Source organism: Onychostoma macrolepis, chromosome 17, assembly GCF_012432095.1.
Source record: "Onychostoma macrolepis isolate SWU-2019 chromosome 17, ASM1243209v1, whole genome shotgun sequence".
NCBI lineage: Eukaryota > Metazoa > Chordata > Actinopteri > Cypriniformes > Cyprinidae > Onychostoma > Onychostoma macrolepis.
In genome coordinates this window covers 5757099-5780191 of record NC_081171.1, presented here as the reverse complement: position 1 = coordinate 5780191, position 23093 = coordinate 5757099, and the positions used below count along the sequence as shown (strand labels likewise).

General features: G+C 39.5%; 1 protein-coding gene across 3 annotated transcripts; it reads left to right on the top strand.

Moving 5' to 3' along the window:
- The first annotated feature begins 40 nt into the window (after positions 1–40).
- On the top strand, positions 41–22955 carry fbxo34 (F-box protein 34). 3 transcript variants are annotated; one of them, XM_058748794.1, is made up of 3 exons: positions 41–216; positions 16257–16410; positions 19748–22955. In XM_058748794.1, exons 2-3 carry the CDS (start codon positions 16319–16321, stop codon positions 21822–21824), a joined length of 2169 nt encoding a protein of 722 aa, XP_058604777.1. In that variant the 5' UTR covers positions 41–216; positions 16257–16318; the 3' UTR covers positions 21825–22955. The 3 variants fall into 3 exon arrangements, with proteins under 3 accessions (XP_058604777.1, XP_058604775.1, XP_058604776.1); XM_058748792.1 differs by having other exon boundaries at positions 41–261; XM_058748793.1 differs by lacking the exon at positions 41–216 and adding an exon at positions 14121–14273.
- Positions 22956–23093: the final 138 nt, after the last annotated feature.

Genomic DNA, 23093 nt, shown 5'->3' with positions numbered 1-23093 from the left:
GCTCGCCATATATGAGGCAGTGCCCGCTGCGCGTTCACCTGATCTGATCACACACACACACATATACACACATACATACACTCGCACGCACACGCGCGTGCGCGCAGACATGAAGCGTTGAGTCCTGAAGGACACACGACTTAAAAATGATGACAAGATGAGATGAATTCACCCCAGTAAAGACACAAGGCGACGAAGAGTTTACCCCTTCAGCAAGTCAGTTCACCTCTCCGTTTCGACTTTTATTCTATTTTTGCTCAGGTCAGTTTTTAATCTTCTATTTCCTTATGTTTGGCTTATTACTCCTACGTGTCAGTCATAAATACCTTTATATGTGGCGTTATCTGAGTTTCAATGTCTTTAACTTGCATCTAAAGTGATGAAAATGTAGCATTTATTCTTTGTTTTTTCCTGCTGACTCGATTTGGCATATGCTGAGCGGAACTAGCATTTGAACACCCCCAAAACAGGACCTACATCCTTTTATAGACTCTAAATGACTTATTTTGGTTGATTTATTGATTATGCATGTGTATTTAAGTGCATATAACAGTTTAAGTACTCTGATTTTTCTCTTCTTTAAAGAGCAAATGTATGTGATGGTGTTTCTGTCAGTTAGCTTTAGTGCTAATGAGGTTAGACGCCTCAATATTACATTTATTATTTTGAATTTTTTTTTTCTTTTTCTTTTTTTATCTATCTGTCTATATTTGTATATTTTCAGTGACGTCTTTTAAAAAGTGTATAAGTAAGTGCAAATTACTCGTTTAACTTGTGGTCCCTAATTAATAACTTTATTGTCGACTTTTTTTTTTTTTTGGTGCAATGGCCTATTCCTGTTTTCTCTGTTGTTTATTTTCATTTAGGTTTCAGGTTTGTTTTTATTCCTTTAAGAAAATGTGTCTTACATTGTAGAGAGTTTTAAGCTACTTCAGATATACAGAGCTATAATGGTTCTAGATAAATAGTTTTTCATTCGGTCACATTTCAAAAGCCTTTCTGACTCTTGAAGTCTTTCAGATTACATACAAATGAGAATTTAGGCAAACTTGAAGAATTAGACCCATAATAAGCCCTATTATGAAAATATGACCACACATACATACTGATTATGAAGATATGATTCTATGACTTCTATAGAGATTGTTCTACCCAATTGCTGTAATTTAACCGAAACACATTATGGTGTCCATGTGCATTAGTTGACCTGAGAAATAATGGTAAGTTGTTGGAGGTGAGTGAGACACTAAAGCGGCAAAGAACATATAATGTTTAACTACTGCTGAACTTTGCCCCTGTGAAAGGTGTTAATGCCAGCAACTCAGTCGCACTGGATACAGAAATAATTTAACCAATTTTGACAATAGATAAATATATGAATTTGCTTATTTAATTTGTTGATTGTCTAAATTAAAAGTTATTTACAAGTATTTTAATTTTTTTGTTACAGGCATTTATTGGTTTTCAGGTTATTAGAAACTTAAAAACATGATCTATACCAAAATCAATCATACAAAAATAATCTCAAATTTGCTTTCCTGAAGTCAAGCTTGCAGCCAAATTTTGATCTGAAGCCTAGCGTGTTTTTAACAGGTCAGTTGTTACCAACAGTGGGCTGATCCGCAAGCCTTGTTTTTCCGTAATGGGGGAGGTGGAATGATCATTTTGAAGCTCTACAGTTTTGGTAATTGCAGATCAGGAGTGCAAAGAGTGGCTTTTATCTTTGCTGGTCAGCTGTTATGCGGCATGTCAAAACCAGGCCATACATCCCGTTAAAGATGTGATAAAATGTCCTCATACTTATTTGTCAGATGATGATTTGGTGGTGGGGTAGTTTCATTTGTAATCGCAGCAATTTTCTGATGTCCTTTTGTTATCCTGTGTTCCATGTTTACTCAGATTCATTTGCTTTTACTTTTTCGGTTTGTTTTATTTTAGGTGGGCCAATGTAGTCAAGGTGGCACATTGTTTTCTGGAAGGTCTTTAAATGTAGATTTCAGTCATATCTTTGTGAACAACTGGAGAGCTGCAGAACATGCATGAAGTTGTTTTAAAGCAAACATACATTTTGCAATACACAACCCGGAACGTTCAACACCAACCTGACCAGTAAATGACTCTTAGATGACTCTTGGTGTGATACAGAGGCATATCATAATTGTATAGTGATTACATACAAATGAAGTTTTTGGTGTTTAGACAAGTTATTTTAGTTATGTCATAGAAATCTAGCACATAGTCTTGGGACCATTTCTAATGAGTAGTTTAAACAATTCCTCTTATCAGTCCAATCAAGAGGTTGGTTTATTTTTTCCAGGCATTTTAAGTTTATTTGGCAAGCAAAAGTATTGATTTAAGCAACTGGTGTCATGTTGAAACGTGCAGAATTACAGTAGCTCTCTTTTGATGGCTGCCTTATGCAATGCAGTGAGAATATACCTAGTTAAGTGAGCACTTCATAAAACACAATTGAGCCCGACCACCTGTTTGAACGCAATGAGCTCTTGCGAGGGAAGTCTGACAACTGGACTGCTTACACGGCTTAAGAAAACCTGTTTGGCCACTCATGTCATGTGGCAGACTAAAAGGAAGTGTGAAGCAGAAAGGTGTACCTTACCTCATGAAAACCACTGAAAGCTTTTATACAAACCTCTCGCAGGGAAGAAATACCCAGCAGGTTGGGACAAGCTTTTGTCTTGAACATAGGCAGGTCTGCAGTGTGTGGTTGGGATTGCATTGCCCCCTTTGGAACTGGGGTTTAGTGTGTTTTTCATCAAGCTTGAAATGCTTTGAAGTATTTGTGTGGCAAAAATTTGCGCCGTCTCTGACAAACTCGACATGTGAAATCCAGACCCATTGTTTTCCACGATTATTAACGCATTCTTAATGCATGCAGTTTTCCTGTCTACCTCTGAGCAAGTCCTTTTGTTTTTGTTTGACTATGTTTGTGGGCAGAAATGTACAATAGAGAGATACTAAACTACATAGTTTTAAAATTCACCCAATGGTCTGCCCGAATGACTAATGGACTGAATAATTGGGCTGTTCTTTCCATATTTATAATGATTTACAATGGCAAAATACAGTTAAACAAGCTGACCTCATTTGGTAGTTTTATGTAAATGGACATTATTGTGTTAGTCATTGAAAATGTTCTATTTATTTATATTTGAATGGTGGACAGTCACCAGCATATGTTTTCTGTTAGATACCATTAAGCATATTTTACCGCCATATTAGAATGATTTCTGAAGGATCACGTGACACTAAATAATGTAATAATGATGCAGAAAATTCAGCTTTGCATCACAGGAATAAATATTTTAAACATTATTAAAATAGAAATAGGGATGCACCGATACCACTTTTTCCAGTACTCGCCCGATACCGATACTTTTATTTTTGGTACTTGTCGATACCGAGTACCGATACCGATATTTTCATTGCATTTGTACATTTTTTTTAAAATATTGGGTACAGAAACCAACAGAGTATGTATAATGTTAGTTTGTTAACTTAATTTATCAAATAGATACAGTCAAACCAAGATTTATTCAGACACCTTCAACATTTCTCACATTATCACAGTTTATTCGCTATAGTTTATGGTAGTAAAATATGACAAGAACTCAGTTAAACTGTGTCAGAACAAATTCAGCTCGATAATATCAGATAACTTTGATAGAAAGGTATGTGATGGATTACAATCAACCAAAATTATTCAGACAGCTGTTAGTATGACAATATTTACACAACTATCAATACTTTGTCAGGCAACCCTTATCCTTAATGACAGCCTGTAGTCTCCTGGGCATGCTGTCAACCAGGTTCATGCAAACCTGAACTTCAGTTTTTTTTCCCAGACTTGGTCTGAATAATTTTTGGTCCCAAATTTGTATCAATTTTATTGGTAGTCCACTGTATGAAGAATTTTTGGATATAATGTGTCACAGTTTACTTTATTTTGCTATCCTCACTTACATAAATTAACTATAGTGTCCTGCACCAACTAGTACAAAATGTCAAAAATTATATTTGGTCTCTGAATAATTTTTGGTTTGACTGTATATCCTTCGGTTATTTTCACACTTAATTATGCACATTAAAATGTATTTTACAAGTTTTTGTTACTCTCACTGTTCATTTTTTTTTTGCTCTATGGTACATCATCTTTAATTCAGTTGCATTAGAGCTGCTAAAATCACGTGTTTTGCTGTAATAATGCAGGGAACCACTCGTTATAAATCTCCTAACTGATATTTTCAGAAATAGAAGTCGTGTTTTTCTTTGCTTTTCTTTGCTTTTCTTTCTAATGCAGAAACACTCATGAAGTAAGCAAAACATGCACAACGCGCACACGTATTTGTACTGGTGCAGAATGAGAGGGACAGTACAGCCTAGCGCATTTCACACAGGCTGCTAGTTTCACTTTCGCCAGAAAGTCGTGTATGCTTAAGGTTGAAAATAAATAAATAATTTATTTTATAGTGAATGCCCCTATAAATTCTTATATTTACGATTCAGTTTTAATCCAAGTGATGCATGCTATGTGAGCGAACATCAACAAAGATCACAGAAGTGCGCGCTCTCTCTCTCTCTCTCTCTCTCTCTCTCTCCCTCCCTCCCTTCCTCCCTACCGTTAAGTAACTTTTGCTTACTTGTTTTTGACATATCAGACCGAACTACAAACGTTCCAGTGATGTCTGTGAGAAAAGTATATTCACTCGGCAAGCTCGCGCATCTGCGCCGCCGCGCGCTCAATCCACTCAGCGCTTTGCTTTTCAGTTCACGCACATCAGCTATAAAGGCATTAATACTGAATGTTTAACATTATTAATTGCATACATCTGCTTCGTAGACGTCCTTAATCTCTAATAACTCCATTCTGCTGAATGTTGTCCTATTTCTTTGTCGGAATATGACACTTATCACATGCTGTGAGGTATCGGCGCTTGATATCGGGGCATTTTAACGAGTACGAGCACGTGAGCTCAGTATCGGGCCCGATATCGGTATCGGTGCATCCCTAAATAGAAAACACTTATATTAAATCGTAATGATGTTTCACAATATTGCTGTTTTTACAGTATTTTTAACAAATAAATGCAGCCTTAAAGTGGAAGTGAAACAGTCAGTCCAGTTTTCATTATTTAGTAAAGTGATTTCCACATTAATTAAAAAATATATAACAAACATGATTAATAAAACCATTTTAAAGAAAAAAGGATGTTTTGTTATAGTTTTTAGAGCAAGGGTGCCGCCGCCATCTTGCAGTACCACCGCATGGGTTGGTTCGCTCCGTTGGCCAGTTAAGTAATATATAAGTATTTCTTTACTTTTTGTACACACGCTTGTTTAAATGGAGGAAGACTAACTTGAAAGGAATGTTGAGCCCATAAGTGAAACTGCTTATGCATTTGAACTGATAAGGCGAGGGGGCCGAGCATTACTGCCGTTACAGGTGGAAGAAATCGTGAATCTGCTCTGGTTTGGGGTGAAGAGTGGGTCAGAAACAAATCGCATTTACGTGGATACTCATCAAAACAGCCATTAACATAATATACTGTGCATTTGCTTAAACAGGCAAGAAAGCAGGCTCAATTTGGTACTCGCGTGCAGTCCGAGTCGAGTACTTTTGTGTGTGTGTGTGTGTGTGTGTGTGTGTGTGCAAAGAAACAATCTGTCACAGCGTGCGAGTACCGCATTGAAATATCTTTCGCGCTGACTCGCAATTTAAATGGCTTAAAACAGTTTAATGTTTAAACTGACAAGGCTTAAAACACACGAGAATGATAAAGCAGTACTAGCCCGATCATTCAGATAGGTGTTTAGTTAAAACACTGCATTCTAACAGCAGGCATTGGCAGGTTTTACATACAAATACTGGTGATTGAGCCAGTGTAATGCAAATATGTCTGAAAGGTCTGACAAAGGTATGAAGCATTGTTTGTTTACATCACGTTGCGCCTCACATAGGGCTGAACGATTAATTGCATTTGCTATAATATTGCGATATGAAAAAACACGATTTTTCAACCGCAGAGGTTGCGATTATACTCTGTCACGTGACACACGAGAGTAAAGAGGTGTGTTCGACATCGATCGGTGTATGACATCAAAGTACGACGAGAGAAAGCATAAGGACACACCCGCTCTCTTATAGCTCTCTCAGTACTTTGATGACACACAGTGATCGGTCTAGCAGCGCTGCTTCAAGTCGAACACAAGTCTTCAGAGGAAGCATCAAGTTACCAGGGGACCCCCTCCAAAAAAATTTTTTTTTTTACCGCTGGACCTCCCTCAAAACGCGATTGGGCTAGTTTTGAGTAGCAATTGGGTGGGTTCTGTTGTGAAAACCTGGCAACCATGGCATGCTACATGTGAAAATGTTTGAAAGCATATGAACGTAGCCTACTAAAAAACGGCACATGGAAATTACTCAAGCAGTAACAGTGTTACAGTGCATTTCATTACTGAAGACTACGACCTTAAGATAATATAGGCTATATAATAATTTTATTTATACATATTCATATGCAATTATTATTATTTTATTTTTTTATTTAAAGTCTGTCTAAAGTTAACAGACAGTGTTTAAAAAGTGCAATCCCCACATGTTTACATATATTTATTACAGTGACTTTGAGTTACCTAAATACTGAGTGTGGTAAAGCAACAGATTTGTTTTTATTTTTGCAATCTACTTTAGTTTGTGTAATTTGTTACTGACTTTCATAATAATGTTTACACGAGGCTTATTTACTTACAGGCTTATTACATGCTTACAAGGCTGGAAGTTCAACAAATCAGTCAATATACTACTGTGATTGTAGTTGTTAAATAAAAATGTCATTCATATCAATTCATGCATCACCTAATTTCATCATAACATATAGGCCTGGCCTACAGAAAAGAACATTTGTTTAATCTATCTAATAGTGTGTTGGTCATACTGTAGCAGAGGCCAGCGGGTAAGTGCTGTGCAGATAAAACCTCACTCCCCGATCTCAAGTGGCGCTCTAGCGACTAATGCTAGAGGCTGTGGCCTTTAGCCTCCTTGTTAGAGCGCCCGCCTCCCACGCCGGAGACCGTGGTTCGAAACCCGCTTGGAGCGGGGCGAGTAGGACCACGACAATACTATACAATGATTTATTGCTTGTCTTTGTTGAATAATACAGAACATAAAGAGCTTTAAAAAATAATTGCATATTAAAAAAAATCGCAATTAGATTATTTTCCGAAATTGTTCAACTCTAGCCTCACGCTAGAGGTCTTCTCGGGTCCTAAAATCCGTACCTGACCCGAATCACTCCTTACCCGAACCAGACGTGCATAAATATATATTTTTTTAAAGATAAACTCGACCCGAGACAGACCCCATGAAATTAGACCCGAGTCTGACCCGAACCAACCGCATTTATTTTCGAACCCAACTGGACCCGAACGTAAGCAGCATTGACGTGTGCACAGCCTACAGCCCCGCATCGGTCCGTAAAAATCCTGGGGTCCTGCTGACTGATTTGGCCACTGCTCCATTACTTTCATTCAGTTTATTTACTTATTAGCCTATTACTTTATATTTTTGCCGGCCTGATGGATACATGTTATTTCTGAGTTTGGCTTTCAATTGTAACCAGTGGATTTGAAATTATAAACGTGATTAGTTTTATAAAAATTAAATCCATAGGTGAATAAATCATGGATTTGCTAGTTTTGTCTGCAACGTTGGCTACCTCATCTCAGGTGAAGGGCTTCTGCACACAAAAAAAAGAAAAGCTTTGCATTGACACGCAGCATAAAGAAGTGAGTGGGTTTCCTGATGGATCTCATATCTATAAGATGGATTTCTGAGGTTACCAATGTATGTTCCTTTTTTGCGTGCGTTTCTCAAAAATGAACTTAACATGAACGCACAAGTAGGCTACGCATCTGGGAAAGTTTAAAAGAATTCAGGTCTAATCGGGTCCATTTGGGAAAAGCACATTTATTTTAATTAGCCGAGACCAGAGGCTGCTAATACCGAACCTGACCCATGTCAGAGGCACTCGTAGAAGTTTTGGACCCAAACCCGCTCAGGTCTCTGGTCGGGTCTCGGGTTTTCGGATCCAAGTGGACCCGTGAAGACTTCTACCTCACGCTATGAAAACGATGTTTGGGATATAACTTAATGATCAAAACTTTGTGAAATAGGCCTAGATAATGATAGATATTGATATAGATATTTATGTTGACTATTCATCCAAATTATGGTGAAAACCAAAATATTGATGTTAAAATAACGTAACATTTGTGTGTTCAAAAAATGAAGAAATGCCTATATTATTTAACTGGCCAACAGAGTGAACCAACCCCGTGACGTCACACGCCCTTGCTCTAAAAGCTATAACAAAACATCCTTTTTTCTTTAAAATAGTTTTATTAATCGTGTTTGTTATATATTTCTTAAATTGGAAATCACTTTACTAAATGCAAACTTGACTGGCTGCTTCACTTCCACTTTAATGCTTGTATAAAAAACATAATGTTCCCAACCCCAACCTTTGATGGTAGTTTATACTGTGGGGGGGAAAAAGTATTTAGTCAGCCACCAATTGTGCAAGTTCTCCCACTTAAAAAGATGAGAGAGGCCTGTAATTTTCATCATAGGTATACCTCAACTATGAGAGACAAAATGAGAAAAAATCACATTGTAGGATTAAATCACATTGTAGGAAAAATCCAGAAAATCACATTGTAGGATTTTTAAATAATTAATTGGTAAATTCCTCGGTAAAATAAGTATTTGGTCACCTACAAACAAGCAAGATTTCTGGCTCTCACAGACCTGTAACTTCTTCTTTAAGAGGCTCCTCTGTCCTCCACTCGTTACCTGTATTAATGGCATCTGTTTGAACTCGTTATCAGTATAAAAGACACCTGTCCACAACCTCAAACAGTCCAACTCCAAACTCCACCATGGCCAAGACCAAAGAGCTGTCAAAGGACACCAGAAACAAAATTGTAGACCTGCACCAGGCTGGGAAGACTGAATCTGCAATAGGTAAGCAGCTTGGTGTGAAGAAATCAACTGTGGGAGCAATTATTAGAAAATGGAAGACATACAAGACCACTGATAATCTCCCTCGATCTGGGGCTCCACGAAGATCTCACCCGTGGGGTCAAAATGATCACAAGAACTGTGAGCAAAAATCCCAGAACCACACGGGGACCTAGTGAATGACCTGCAGAGAGCTGGGACCAAAGTAACAAAGGCTACCATCAGTAACACACTGCGCCAGGGACTCAAATCCTGCAGTGCCAGACGTGTCCTCCTGCTTAAGCCAGTACATGTCCGGGCCCGTCTGAAGTTTGCTAGAGAGCATTTGAATGATCCAGAAGAGGATTGGGAGAATGTCATATGGTCAGATGAAACCAAAATAGAACTTTTGGTAAAAACTCAACTTGTCGTGTTTGGAGGAGAAAGAATGCTGAGTTGCATCCAAAGAACACCATACCTACTGTGAAGCATTGGGGTGGAAACATCATGCTTTGGGGCTGTTTTACTGCAAAGGGACCAGGACGACTGATCCGTGTAAACGAAAGAATGAATGGGGCCATGTATCGTGAGATTTTGAGTGAAAACCTCCTTCCATCAGCAAGGGCATTGAAGATGAAAGCGTGGCTGGGTCTTTCAGCATGACAATGATCCCAAACGCACCGCCCGGCAACGAAGAAGTGGCTTCGTAAGAAGCATTTCAAGGTCCTGGAGTGGCCTAGCCAGTCTCCAGATCTCAACCCCATTGAAAATCTTTGGAGGGAGTTGAAAGTCCGTGTTGCCCAGTGACAGCCCCAAAACATTACTGCTCTAGAGGAGATCTGCATGGAGGAATGGGCCAAAATACCAGCAACAGTGTGTGAAGACTTACAGAAAACATTTGACCTCTGTCATTGCCAACAAAGGGTATATAACAAAGTATTGAGATGAAATTTTGTTATTGACCAAATACTTATTTTCCACCATAATTTGCAAATAAATTCTTTAAAAATCCTACAATGTGATTTTCTGGATTTTTTTTTTTTCTAATTTTGTCTCTCATAGTTGAGGTATACCTATGATGAAAATTACAGGCCTCTCTCATCTTTTTAAGTGGGATAACTTGCACAATTGGTGGCTGACTAAATACTTTTTTGCCCCACTGTATAAAAATACAAGTTGTCTTTTTTTTTTTATTATTTTTTTTACTTATCCATCATACACAAGCTCACTTTTTAGAGTATTTTTTGTGCATGCTAAACTCGAAACATTCCACAGGGAAGGACTCATTGCAGACAGTCTGTTGAACCCTACTAAGAACATTAGCGTAGCTGGCACACCTTCTTAATGAGATCATACGGCTGTGTTCACATGTCTGCTCATTACAGACATTTATGACAGTGGGTGATTTAATAGGAGAGTGAGAGAGAAGACAGATAGCATTTACAATGGCAACAAATTTGTCTTGGAAAGCGGACTGCGCTAGGTGTGTTCAACGTATCGGGTTTCAGCAGGCGAAGACCGTTCAAAGGCCTGGTTTTGTCTGAGGTAATGCAATGAATGTATATTGGTGCTGTATGTTTATGCTGCTTGTCCTGGCTGGTTACTTTGGGTTGGGCTGTTGATATGCTTGTTGACCTGACCTAACTATTCCTAGTATGGTGTCAGAGTAGCAGCATAGTATTTGGCAACAGGATGATTGCACACGCAAACACCCTTATCGTGTACGGTCGCTCAAAGTGTCACAGAAACAGTTACAGAGCATGTGTGAACTTCTATCGAGATATGGAATTCAGAGCCATGGCTGTTGGGAAATCAGAGGCTCTACTGGTAGTTGTTGATGTTTTCATTAAGGACTTTCAGGCAGATTGATTTGTCTTTGTTTTTAGCTTGCTGAACTACTGTTGACCTCTTTCAAAGAAGTTCAATCTGCTGAATGGTTAACACTGGTTGGTTCTTGGACTATAAGATAAAGTTTTCTGATATCATATGCAAACATTGAATAGGTACACAAGTCTGTTTGGGAGCAAACACTCGTTTGTCATGATAATGTTATGCTAAAGTTGCTTCTAAAATTGCTGCCATTTCTGAGTGTTTTGGCTTTCACATTTGTAGTCGATTTTTAGACATATTACTTGTATTGACATCTAAGCTAACAGTTTATTAATTATTAAACATAAGCATGTATATCAGTGTATTTGGGTCAGCATTCAAAACAACAGTGGACAGAGAGGGCAAAGATAATCGCAAGCTTGTTTGTGAGTCAAGAACGTGCAGGAAGGCAACTTGAGAAGAAGGCAAATCATTGCACAATAGCTCCACCACAATCCATCTACAGCTCAGTTATGGGAAAGAAAACTCCCAAGTGCTTTGATTTGAAAGCGAACCAAATCAAATATAAAAGTGGATGCTGTCCATATGCCAAGTGCATTGAAAAATGCATTGACTCCCTTTGCTGGATTTGAAATAGAAAACCACAAAGTTGCTTCAGTGTTTCTGAGGAAGGGAAGTTGTACTGAAGAACCGGTGGGAAACTGAAATTCAGTCTGTTGCAGTGTATTTAGGTGGGCTAAATTTTAGGACAAAAACATCAATGCTTATTAGTATGCAATTGTTTGTTTTGGTGGTTTTGTTTTGTTTGTTTGGCGTAAATGTAATCCATTCTGAAGCAAGTCTCATCACTGCTCTATGAGGTCTTACTTTTAATCTGCATATTTGTGATATTTGCCTTAAATTGATTTCTAGGACACTTTTTAACTTTATGAAGGGCAATATTTTCCTAACCTTACTAAATGTACGTGTCATAATTGACGTCTTAAATTTCAGTTAGAATAATTAGACTCTGTATGGTTGTTACTAGTGATCGACTGATAAATCGGCTGATATTGGGCATTTTTCAAATATCGGCATCGGCCGATAATTTTTTTGTTTGGTCAATACTTTCTAGTGCTCACATTCTCCCTCTTGTTTACTGTCGTCATTAACAGTTCTGTCTAATACGGATAGAAGTCTGTCTAATAATCAGATAGAACTGTTAAACAAAGGAATTAAAATGTATACAAAAAAGTATTATAACGATCGCTTTTATATTATTAATAGAAAGGCAAACATTATAATACTTTCTTGTTTGCCATCAGCATTTAGCAAATACGCATTTACAAATAAATCTTTGAAAGTCTAATGAACATTTCATTTCACAAACCTTGCAAACTTGGTCAAATCCAGTTGTGAAATCTTGTGAAGTGTGCATTTGTATCCTGTATGATCGCGTGTTCTGTGCGACGGTCGGTCCGTGCAAATCGAATGCTTAAAACTTTAAACTTGTGATTTCAAATTATGCTGCGCTTTATGCATTTGCCCACTGTCATATTCATGTCATTTTTTTTATTTAAAATTTCTTAAATATTAATTAAAAAAATTAAATTATATTGGCTTTATATTGGCCATCGGCCACCCTGCTTTCCAAGATATCGGCATCGGCTGTCAAAAAACCAATATCGGTCGACCACTAGTTGTTACCATTCAAATGAAATCAGTATCAACAAACTCCATCTTTCCACTGCAGAGGAAACACTGAAGCTGCATCGAAAGTGCCATTTAGATGTATTTACTCAAAATGAAGATAAGCGGTTCCATAAATTCATTTACACAGTAAAATTGCAAATGCATAAAATTATATCATATGTTATATAGAATATTTATCTTTTTTTTCTCTCTACCGCAGTATGTTTGTTTCTTTGTGTGTGCTGTTGCGCCTATATTAGTTTTGATTTCTGCGTGAGTCAGACAGGCTGCAGTCTCAGCTGATGCAACCTCGATACTGTCAATACATTATCCGTCATCAGTCACTGTTTACACTGAAAGTAATCAAATCTGAATCATTCTCACCAAAATTTCGGTGCTGCCCTAGTTATTGTTTGTTATTGATGTTTTAATCAGGTTATTTGTCCGGTCGGGCAAGTAAAATTCTCTTTCACTTGCCCCTTCAAAAAATCCACTTGTCCCGGACAAGCGTTAATGTCGTGTTTATAATATGCAAATGATCTGTAAACACAGAATAGCTGAATGACCAAATTTGCATGCTATGTGGAATACTGTATGCCTCAATGCAAAGCGTTCAACTTGACGATTTAACAGCGCTTGACCTGTGTAATGACTGCATTTGGATTATCAACCACAATTAAATCTCTCTTGACTTACAATTTGCTCAAACTGCAAATATTTTTTTAATTTTGAAATTTAAAAATGATTATATCTCAAGTTTAAACATGCATAGTAAGGTCATGTGACTCCATGCTTATAGTGAAATGCTTATCGTGACACAATACATACTTTTTTTTGCATTCCATTTTTGACAAATATTTAGCAGTATACATTGCATACTTTGCAGTGTGCAGTATTTAGAGTTGAATTCTGAATATGCCACTGCAGACATGACATGTAGCCTATGTTTATCCCTTTTGGTTTGGACCAAACGCTCCAAGACACTTTCTACAAACTCAAAGGCTCCTCTGTTTAAAAGAGCAGCTGAAAATTCTTGGGGTTTGTACCGTGAGAGATGCGTGGTTCTTTGATTTATGTTCTTACGTTTTTACAGGGCCTGAAATCTGGAAAGATCTATGAAAGCTATTGTAGCAGCTGGTCTGTTTTAGACGGTCTGGAAATGGCATTGTGTAAGCTTAGCAGCCGCCCCACCTCTCCTTTTGAATGAGTGCCATTGTTTTTGGAAAAGCGCAAGCAAGTTCAGGTAAAGGAAGTGTGATATGAGAAGTTCTCGGGCCTTTAAAGGACTTTGTATGTGCATTGTGCAGTTATGTGTGTGTATTTCAGTGTGGCGGTGTTTGTCTCACGTCTTGTTTTGCTTGCATCTCTGCACGTAAAGTTTGTAAGATGCGTGCAAGCAGATACTGCGCTCCGACCCTGTTCTTCAGTGAAGGTCTAAAAGTATTGATTATCTTTGCCATTTATAGGCATGCAGGGATCTTGAATAGCCCATTGGCTCCTTATCAGACCTGCGTTTATTTCCTCCGGCAGACGCACACGTGCTTGTAAGAGGAGCCCTCCTGTCCTGGCCAATCACAGCTGCTTAGGTGAAATTCTGGAGGGTGTCAGTCAGACCAATAAAACCACGTGCTGTGCTGAAGACTGTGTACATACTATCCTCTGTAATGGAATACTGTGCAAATGTCGGAGCGGAGGAATTTACAATGCACTGACTTGCCGAATAGCTTGGATGCATGGGAGTAAACATAAAAGACACGTATGTACAAACCGGTCACAGACACTCGTTTGAAAAACATTGACATTGTTGTAAGGATCATTTTTTGATGCTGCGCAGGCTGTTAGGTGGTTGCTCGGTTGTGAATTTGCCTCAGGAGCTGCATGAACATGCTAGTACTCGGAACGCACGGATAGAAAGAGGAAATGAAGTTATCTCTGCTTTGTTTTGGTCTGTCCGTTGAGACCATGTAATCTTGTCCTCAGTGGTGAGCTCAGCCAGTGTCCGTTTTATTAGCCAGTGTTTCGTTGTGGGTTTATGGATGGGACACGGGGATAATGTTCCAAAAACATCTTTTTTTCAGGCTTATCTGCTTTTCATGGGTGAAGTATCTCTTTGAAAACAAACTGCTTGGCTGCTTTTCTAGCCCCTGGAGAGGGAATGGGCATAAGAAATCTAGAGCCATGTGTTCTGTTCAGCTTTACTTCACATGCACTTATCTATGCAGTTTTATTTATGTTTCCATATTATGTCTGTCAAAATCTTTTGAGCTGTAGTTTGACCTTCAGATTGTGAATTTTTTTTAAATCATTTTTTTTTTTGTATTTAAGTAGTTGAAACATGATGTAAAATTGTAGATTATATCTGAACAGTTTCGTAACAAAATGGTGCTGTGCCTGTGACCCAATTTGTTACCAATTCAGGTTATTAAAGCTTTCTCACCTCAGTGTTCTCTGTCTCTTATGTAGGTTTCTGTGTCTGTCATATAGCGTAGTTATTTTAGAATTACATCCTCACAAGTGCTTGCTGCATACTGAATTGGCTATTTAAGTTAAACTGTGGTCACACTAGGCTTTGTGCATGCACAATTACATCGGACCCTTCACACTCTGCAAATTATGCAGATTTGAGTTTTACCCACAAGGTCAATTTGTGATGCATTGGTTAAATGTCTTGTGGAAATTTGCAGGTCAAGAGTTAGCCAAACTTGAGCTTTGGTATGCAGCGGAAGACAAAACTTTCTGGCCCTCTGTGACCATGACTCAATTCTTTTTGACATGAAATACTCCATAATTGCCATAAGACCCCATAATGCATCACAGCCATAACCACGCCATCTCATTGGAATGTAGTTTAATGTTCTTTTGAGGCACAGGATTTGTAACCGTTGCAAGTGGTTAAAATTACCACTACAAAATACTCCGGGTAGAATGTAAATGTATAGATTATACACTTGTGTTCGAGTGTGTTTTTGTTCGCCACTAGCCAGTTTGCAGAACCTTTTAAAACCTGAAGCAGTCGTTGAGTGCGTTTATGTGTACAACATGATTCTGCTAACTTTCAAAAATCAGCTCATGAAAACCTGGTGCAAGAAAACATGTTTGTGCCAGATTACAAAATAATCAGTGTTTTCTCCTATGTTGGCATTATAATGGATAATGAATAAGCTGGAATAATGGGCAAAAATCAATGTGTGCTGATTAGGTTTTGCTTAATACGACCTACGGTTATAAAAATCTAAAATTATAATATTTTTTTTTTAATTATTCATATTTTTAGCAGATGTTAAAAGTGACTTGCAAATTGTGAATACTACAACAAAAGCTTTGCAAACCGTAACCTGAATTGCTGCAGGTTCCAGAAGTGATTAGAAAAGTACCAAATATGAGCTAGTACAGAGATGATGTACAAGAGACACTGTGAGACCACAGAAAGAGAACTGAGAGGGGTTAACAAAGTGTTTTAAAAGTTAACAGTGAGTCAAGTGCTCACGAAAGAATCTTTAGATGGATTCAGCTGTTCTAATGGACGCTTTTACTGCTGGTAGAACTGCCCAACTGAACAAACCAATAAAAAGAAATATGCAATAAATTTTAACTATTCTATAAAATACTATAGTTGTGAGTAAGTTTATGCTGTAAGGGTCTTATATTTCAAAACTGTCCTTGAATAGACTTTGTACATGTGTATACACGTTGGAAAGAGGAACTGTTTTCAATTTTGTCCATCAATGTTGTTTTGCAGTGAGGCTGGAGTCCTGAGACCTTCTGTTGAGAGACATCGCTCGTACTGGAGGGAGGAGCCTAATGCCTCAGAAATGTGAAACTATCAGTTACTGCAGCCCCACCCCTTACCGGGAACCACGGTTACGAGCCTCCAATCCGCCATCAGTCTGGAGGTAATTAGTACTTACTGCACTCAAGCCTATACATGACATCACACATTTTGAGGGTAATTTGATGGTAATTCACTCGCATTTGTTTAGATAGAATGAATCCACTTTGGTTTCTGCTTTTCATTTCCAGAAAAACAACAAACTCTTTCATCATCTTCATGGATGTCGCCCTCTATCCAGGGTGTTTTTTATTAAGTTGTTTGGATGAGACAGCCAACATCGACACTCAGCAAAATATGTTTTCATAACAAAAACTTTAAAAGCATTTACAATGTAGATTTGGCATTAATTTGGTGTTGAGCTGTGGCAGAACTGTTAGCAAACGTTGAGCCATGGTGCTCATGTAGAGAGTTTCCCTTCCTAATGTGTCTGTCAGTAAAAGAAAAGCTTCGCTTTTAGCATATTGTGGGGTGTAGAGAAACAAGCTGTTCTGCGTGTGTTTAGTTTCACAAAAAGTGAGATCCTGTTCCCATCTCGCCTTTAATTACCCCGCTATTGTCTTGTCTCACTAAGCTACATGAGCTATAGACTGCGGCAACACATGTGGCAAAGTGTGCAGACCCAGATGCTCAGCGTTTTCCTCAGGAAGAACAGAGTGTTACGACATAATTGGAGCAAAGTAGACTTCATAATCGTGACTTCATCCTTGTTCGTTCCCCCTTCCATCCCCATCAGTTGGACAGGTCCTCTGGCAGGCCCCTTTTAGAGGAAGTCTTGAACGTTTACAAGAAGAGGGGAGCAAACAAATCTCCTGTTAACTGAAGCAGTGTGCTGATTTCAGTATGAGCTCACTTCATCCTTTGACATTACTCATTCTGATGTTTTGCTTTTCATTTGTGGGTATTTGTTTTCTTTTTACATAATGCTGTTGTGCTTTTTTTGCCCTCAAATTATCATTAGCTCACACATGTGTTTTGGCCCGTGGTCTCAAGGAAACTCTGAGTTGTGGGTGCGTTGAGGGCAAGGGCTGGGCGGCAGCTGTATGTTGTTGCCAGGTTGTGTAATGGGTAAAAATCAGCATTTGAGCGCCAGATAGGAGCTGGCGTGCCTCCAGGGTAATCATACTCCTGTCCAGCAATGGTGCTGAAGTGTGTTCCTCAGCAAACTGGGAGGTTCTTTAGAGATTTTGAAGTAATCAGTACAGTTCTTTGGTCTATTTTATGTGGTATTTTGTCATCCATCAACTTATAAGTCAAATTAGATGTTTAACCTTTGATGTTTATCATTTTATGAACAAAGGGGGGAAGCTAGCTAACTCAGTCCATTACCTTCCCGTATTCAGTGTTGACGTTTTTAATCAGACTACCTTTTTCTTTATGCCTGACCTAGTGTTCTCATAAGTACTGACTTCGGTACCAGTCTGTATTGAAATTTTTTAAATGTCCAATCAGCGGTGTTTAAAAATCCGCTCAACAGCACTCAAATGCTAGTGAGAAATGAACATTTTTTAAATTTCAGTACCGACTGGTACCAAAGTCGGTACTTTTGACAACACTAGCCTGACCAAAAATTGTCCAACTGTTGAAATTATGTAGGCCTACCTCTAAAGATAATCTACGGTATTTGTGCTTTGCTAGCACAAAAAAAAATAGGCAAGAACAGGAAGTCTGAGGCAGGGTTGTACCAGGATGTGAGCGTGCCTGTATCCATGGACAATCAAAGCCACTGTTGACTTGCCTTTTGTTGTCCCACTTTTTGTCAAGACACCAGCTCAACAAAATGATTCTGACCTTACAGATTGGCCTCTCCTGCTGTTTGCCACAAAGGAAGCTTGGCACAGAAGGAGATGTGCTGGTCTATGCAAGCTTTCCAAGGACACACCAAATGGTATTCTCACTTGTTAATGGCCATGCCACTTTCCATGTTTACCATCCAATGAATGGCTGCAGCCCACGCTCTTTCCCCCCTTTTTGAGCAAGCAAGTCACCTCCCACTCTCACTTTGGCTCTGAAATAACTGTCCACACTGTCCAAATGCCATCCCATGTTAAGTCACGTGAGAATCCCCAGTACCACTTTATCAGGTCTGAATCTGCAGTGGAAGAATGCCTTATATGCACTTGTGTCTGTGAGGGTTCAGTCCTCCCACACATAGATACTGCTATTGGCGGTGCCGCAGGATTGTTTGTAGGGCAGCTGGGTCTGTGTCAGCTGAGTGCTTGTGTAAGAACCCAGCTGTGTCTGGACCTGGGTGGCTCTGCTCCCATTATGTCAGCCTAAGGGCCAGAGGGAACAGCTAGCCCTTGTGCTCACTGTGATACTACTTCTACTTGAGGAGTTATTTGCCATTTTGCACGTGCTATATAATCACGTGCTAAACACACTGCTAAGAACCTGCTGCATTGATGGCTTGCACCAGCAGTATTTTGAAGTTTCCATCTCTAGATTCTTTTGTGCTATTTATTCTAGAGTCTTATATCTAATGTGCATGAACACAATTTGCAATAAATAAATTTGCAAATTATAAAATGGGCACATTTAAAGAAATTACTTTTTGGTATTGAGTTTGTTTTCATTGATTTAAGGACTTGCATCCTTAATAGTTCACCTAAAAATGCAAATTTGCACTTTACCTTATCTGTTTCCAAGCCTGTATGATCCTTTAACACAGAAGAATGTTCAGCAGAATATGTTGCTTTTTTCCATGTGGGACAACTTGTAGTAAACATGGACTGTCAGGACTTCAAGTCACCTTTATTTATAAAGCGTTTTATACAATACAGATTGTCAAAGCAGCTTTGCAGTTTTAAACTCTGTCGATAATGCAAGGGGACAACAGTAGACACTCATTTTTTTTTTTTTCTCAGTTAAAGTCAGTTCATCATTGATTCAGTTCTGTCATCGTCCAGCTCAGTTCAGTTCAAATAGTATATAATCAAGTCGACAATATTGTATTGCTTGAAATTAAATGTCCCCAACTAGGCAAGCCAAAGGCGACAGTGGCAAGGTACCCAAACTCCACTGGTGACAAAAATGGAGAAAAAAAATCCTGGGAGAAACCATGCTCAGTCGGGGGCCAGTTTTCCTCTGGCAAGATGAAACCAGTATGGCGTGGTTTAATTCCAGGCTGCAACACAAGTCAGATTGTGCAGAGGCCTTGTCTGGTTCTTGTGGTCTTGTGCCAATGGCCGTCAAATCCCAAACGCCATACAAAACAAACTTTGTGTAATTTGTGGGAATGGATTGAAATACTACTGGACTAAAAGATTCCTGATACTTATGCTACCTTGGAATAGTAAAAGGTTTTTTTTTAAACCCTTTTAAGATATAATCAAGTTACAACTTTAGTGGAACACCTTGTATTTGTTTTAAAAATTCTCTCTTTTATCCCTTTTGCTTAGGTTTACCACCATGCACCTCAAGCCATACCCCAAACCACAAAATAAAGAGATACATCGGGAATCTGTGCACGATGGAACAAGAGGCCTCCATGCCGACCAGCAGGGAGTGCTCAGGAAAGAGTGGGGCATTCGCCAGGCGTGTGGGCTCATGGGCTCACCTGGCAACGGCACAGCCAACCGGTGTCCCCTCAGTGTCATCTCCACCAACACCCTTCGATGTGGCAGTGGGAGCAATGCACCAACTAGAATTAGTGGGGCCCGCAAGAGCAGAGCATCCTCTCTCAAAACATTTACCAGTTCTTTAGTTCTGCTCTCACCTTCAACTGGTTTGGAGAATGAAAGCTCACTTAGGATCTACCAAGGAGAAGATGCAGAGGGATCTTTGGATATATGGGCTGTCATTAAACCTGGGAACACAAAAGAGAAAATTGCCATTTTTGCATCTCAGAAGTGTGGCAGTACTTGCAGTAGTGTTGTTGACAACACCTCGGAAACAGAAGCCATTGCCCCAGAGCTTCGGACTGTCTCTGTTAAAAACAAAGGCTGCTGGGATGGTGAGTGGTCTGTGGCTAAACGCAGGAGAAGGTCTGGAAACCCAGACAAGTCTAAAAGTATGGAACCTTCTTCCCCAAAAACTGAAATACTGCAAGTATCTCAACAGGAGAGCCTCAATGAGAACTTCCATCCTTGCAAAGGAGTTGCAGATGATGCAGTCAGGACAGAGGGAGAAGAGGATGAAAAGACACTTTCTGTGGTGGAGATGGTGGCATATTTGGAGCAAAGAGCCAGCGACCAACAAGTGAGCTCCAAAGTTCCATCCTTGCGCAGCACCAGCACCATCACTTTATCCAAAGTTGGAACCATCCCTCAGCCTGCAGAGCAGCAGTCCAAGGTTGCAGAAAAGCTGGAGGTCCAGGAAGACGAAGGAGAGTCTGTTCGAGTTCTAGATATGGTGGCCAAGTTGGAATCGCAGTGCCTGAGTAGACAAAGCCTCCGGGAAGGTGGAGGAGACCTCTCTCGAAACAATAGCTTACGGAGGAAGGTGGGGCGTGTGCTTCTGGCAGGGTCAGAACCCTACCTGCTGCCATCTCAACCAGTGTCGCCTACTGTCCCTCAGGACTCTAGAGTTAAGAGTGTCCCACAGCAACTGGATAGTGATTTAGACAAACTGAGCTCCCCACCTAAGACCCTTGAGTCGATAGAGACCTTGCAGTGTGGGCTTGATACCTGCTCCCTCAAGGACGTAGAAAATTCTTGTATCTCAAGAGAGGAAACTAGCACAGCTGTTGAGACTCTGCAGTCCTCACCAAAGGATTCCATCTCAGAGTGCAATGAGGAACCGATACCAGGCATGTTGTTCTTTGCCAAATCTTCTCAGTCTCTGAAGGAGCATCACCTGCCCTCCCCATCAAAGAGCAGATCACCGAACAAAGAGTCTTCTGACATCCAGGAACTTGAGCCTTCTGTCGACACTTCAGTGTCTTTCAGAGAGGAGATCAAGGATGGGCTTGTGGCTGACCAAAATCATCAAACCTTTGAGGAGACCGAGAGAGGAGAGACTTGCATAGTTAATCAGGAGCCTGTGCCTTTTCCATTACGCCGCCTAGTGTCTCATGAATTTCTTGAAACTCGCTTCAAGATTCAGCTGCTTTTGGAGCCTCAGCAATACATGGCTTTCCTGCCGCACCACATCATTGTAAAGATATTCTGCTTGCTGCCTACTGAGAGCCTGGCTGCCCTCAAGTGCACCTGCCATTACTTTAAATTTATCATTGAGAGTTATGCCGTACGGCCGGCGGACTCTCGTTGGGTGAGTGATCCACGCTACAAAGACGATCCCTGCAAGCAGTGTAAGAAGCGGTATGACCGTGGTGACGTTTCACTCTGCCGTTGGCATCATAAGCCCTACTGCCAGGCGCTACCATATGGCCCGGGCTACTGGATGTGCTGCCGCAGGTCTCACAAAGACACACCTGGTTGCAATGTGGGACTTCATGACAACCGCTGGGTCCCTGCCTTTCATAGCATCAACATGCCAATTTACAAGAAAAGCAGGGACACTGACGAGGATCTGTAGTGTGCCAGAAAGACAACTGCAGTGTGCATTTTATTTCTGAGGCCTGTGTATAAGTGAGAGTAGTTAGTGTGAATGGGCTGTGTGTTGCCAATGAGCATGTGTGCTTTTAATGTATAGTGCTTACAACCAGGTTGCTGAAACTAATAAGAAATTGCTGGGTCTTTGAACTTCTACTCTGCCAACCAATCACTAATTCCCCTGTCAAAAACCCTCCTCAGGTCCTTAATGTTGTTCTGCACTTTAACCTTTAAAGATTGAATTTTGCAGAGTTCTATCTGGGTACTGCTTGATGATTTTTACTTCGAGTAAGCATTAATGACTAACTTATTTTTTCAGTTCAATCACCATTCTTTTTCTGTGCTTCGAAACACACCCTGACTGTATTGCCTGCACTGATGTTGACTTGGTCTGCAATGTTAAACGTTTTTGAGCATTTACAGTTCTGTTTATCTCCCAACGTACTTGCATACGAGATTAACTCATTGGCCAGTAGGGAAACTTTAAACGAGGGCACAATGAGTTACTGACACATTTGCTCCATTTCCCCATCTCCCATTATCATCTCTTAGTACCGCTAAAAAGTCCTGGGATGTTAGGTGGCGAAATGACTTCGCGACTTGGTGGGATTGACTTTTTGAGATTGTTCTGAGCCCAGATGTTTACATTGTACATAGCACAGATTCCTATATATCATAACAGGGTGATGAATGATGGCACGAGTGTGGCGTGAAATGCATTTAATCTTAATATGGGGTAAATTGCCTTGTTCGTTTAATGCTATCTTTGTGTATGTAGATATCTATGTGAAATGGTCGCTCTTGTTCTGCAGTGGGACTCTTATGATAAACCCATGTGAACGGGTAGTGCATATTCTTCTCAAATTTTAAGTATTGATATCTCCCTTGTATGATGTGTTGTTTCTTGACAGGAAACATTTGAATGTGGGAAGAGAGTTTCTCCATCTTGACAGTGAAAAACTGAACACCATCTGAAAAAAAGAAAATTTCATTGCAATATACTGTTTTCCAAAGTGTGTCAGATTTTTAAAAATGATTGTTAATGACATTGCTGTGCTCTGCCTATTAAGGCATTTTACTTCAATAAAGTATATCTTGGAGAATTTGTAACCAATGTTCTGCTCTCTCTATCCTTTTTTTCTCTCTTATATACTTACACAGCATACTTGTATTAATCAGTTAAATTATGTCTTTCTGTTAGATTAGTGTAAGCACGGTTTAGTCAAATACAAGCTGATAGTTATTTCTTTTT

Coding starts and splice junctions, on each gene's coding strand:
- fbxo34 (XM_058748794.1), top strand. CDS start 16,319: ATGCCTCAGAAATGTGAAACTATCAGTTACTGCAGCCCCACCCCTTAC. Junction 16,411..19,747: donor AATCCGCCATCAGTCTGGAG/GTAATTAGTACT, acceptor CCTTTTGCTTAG/GTTTACCACCATGCACCTCA.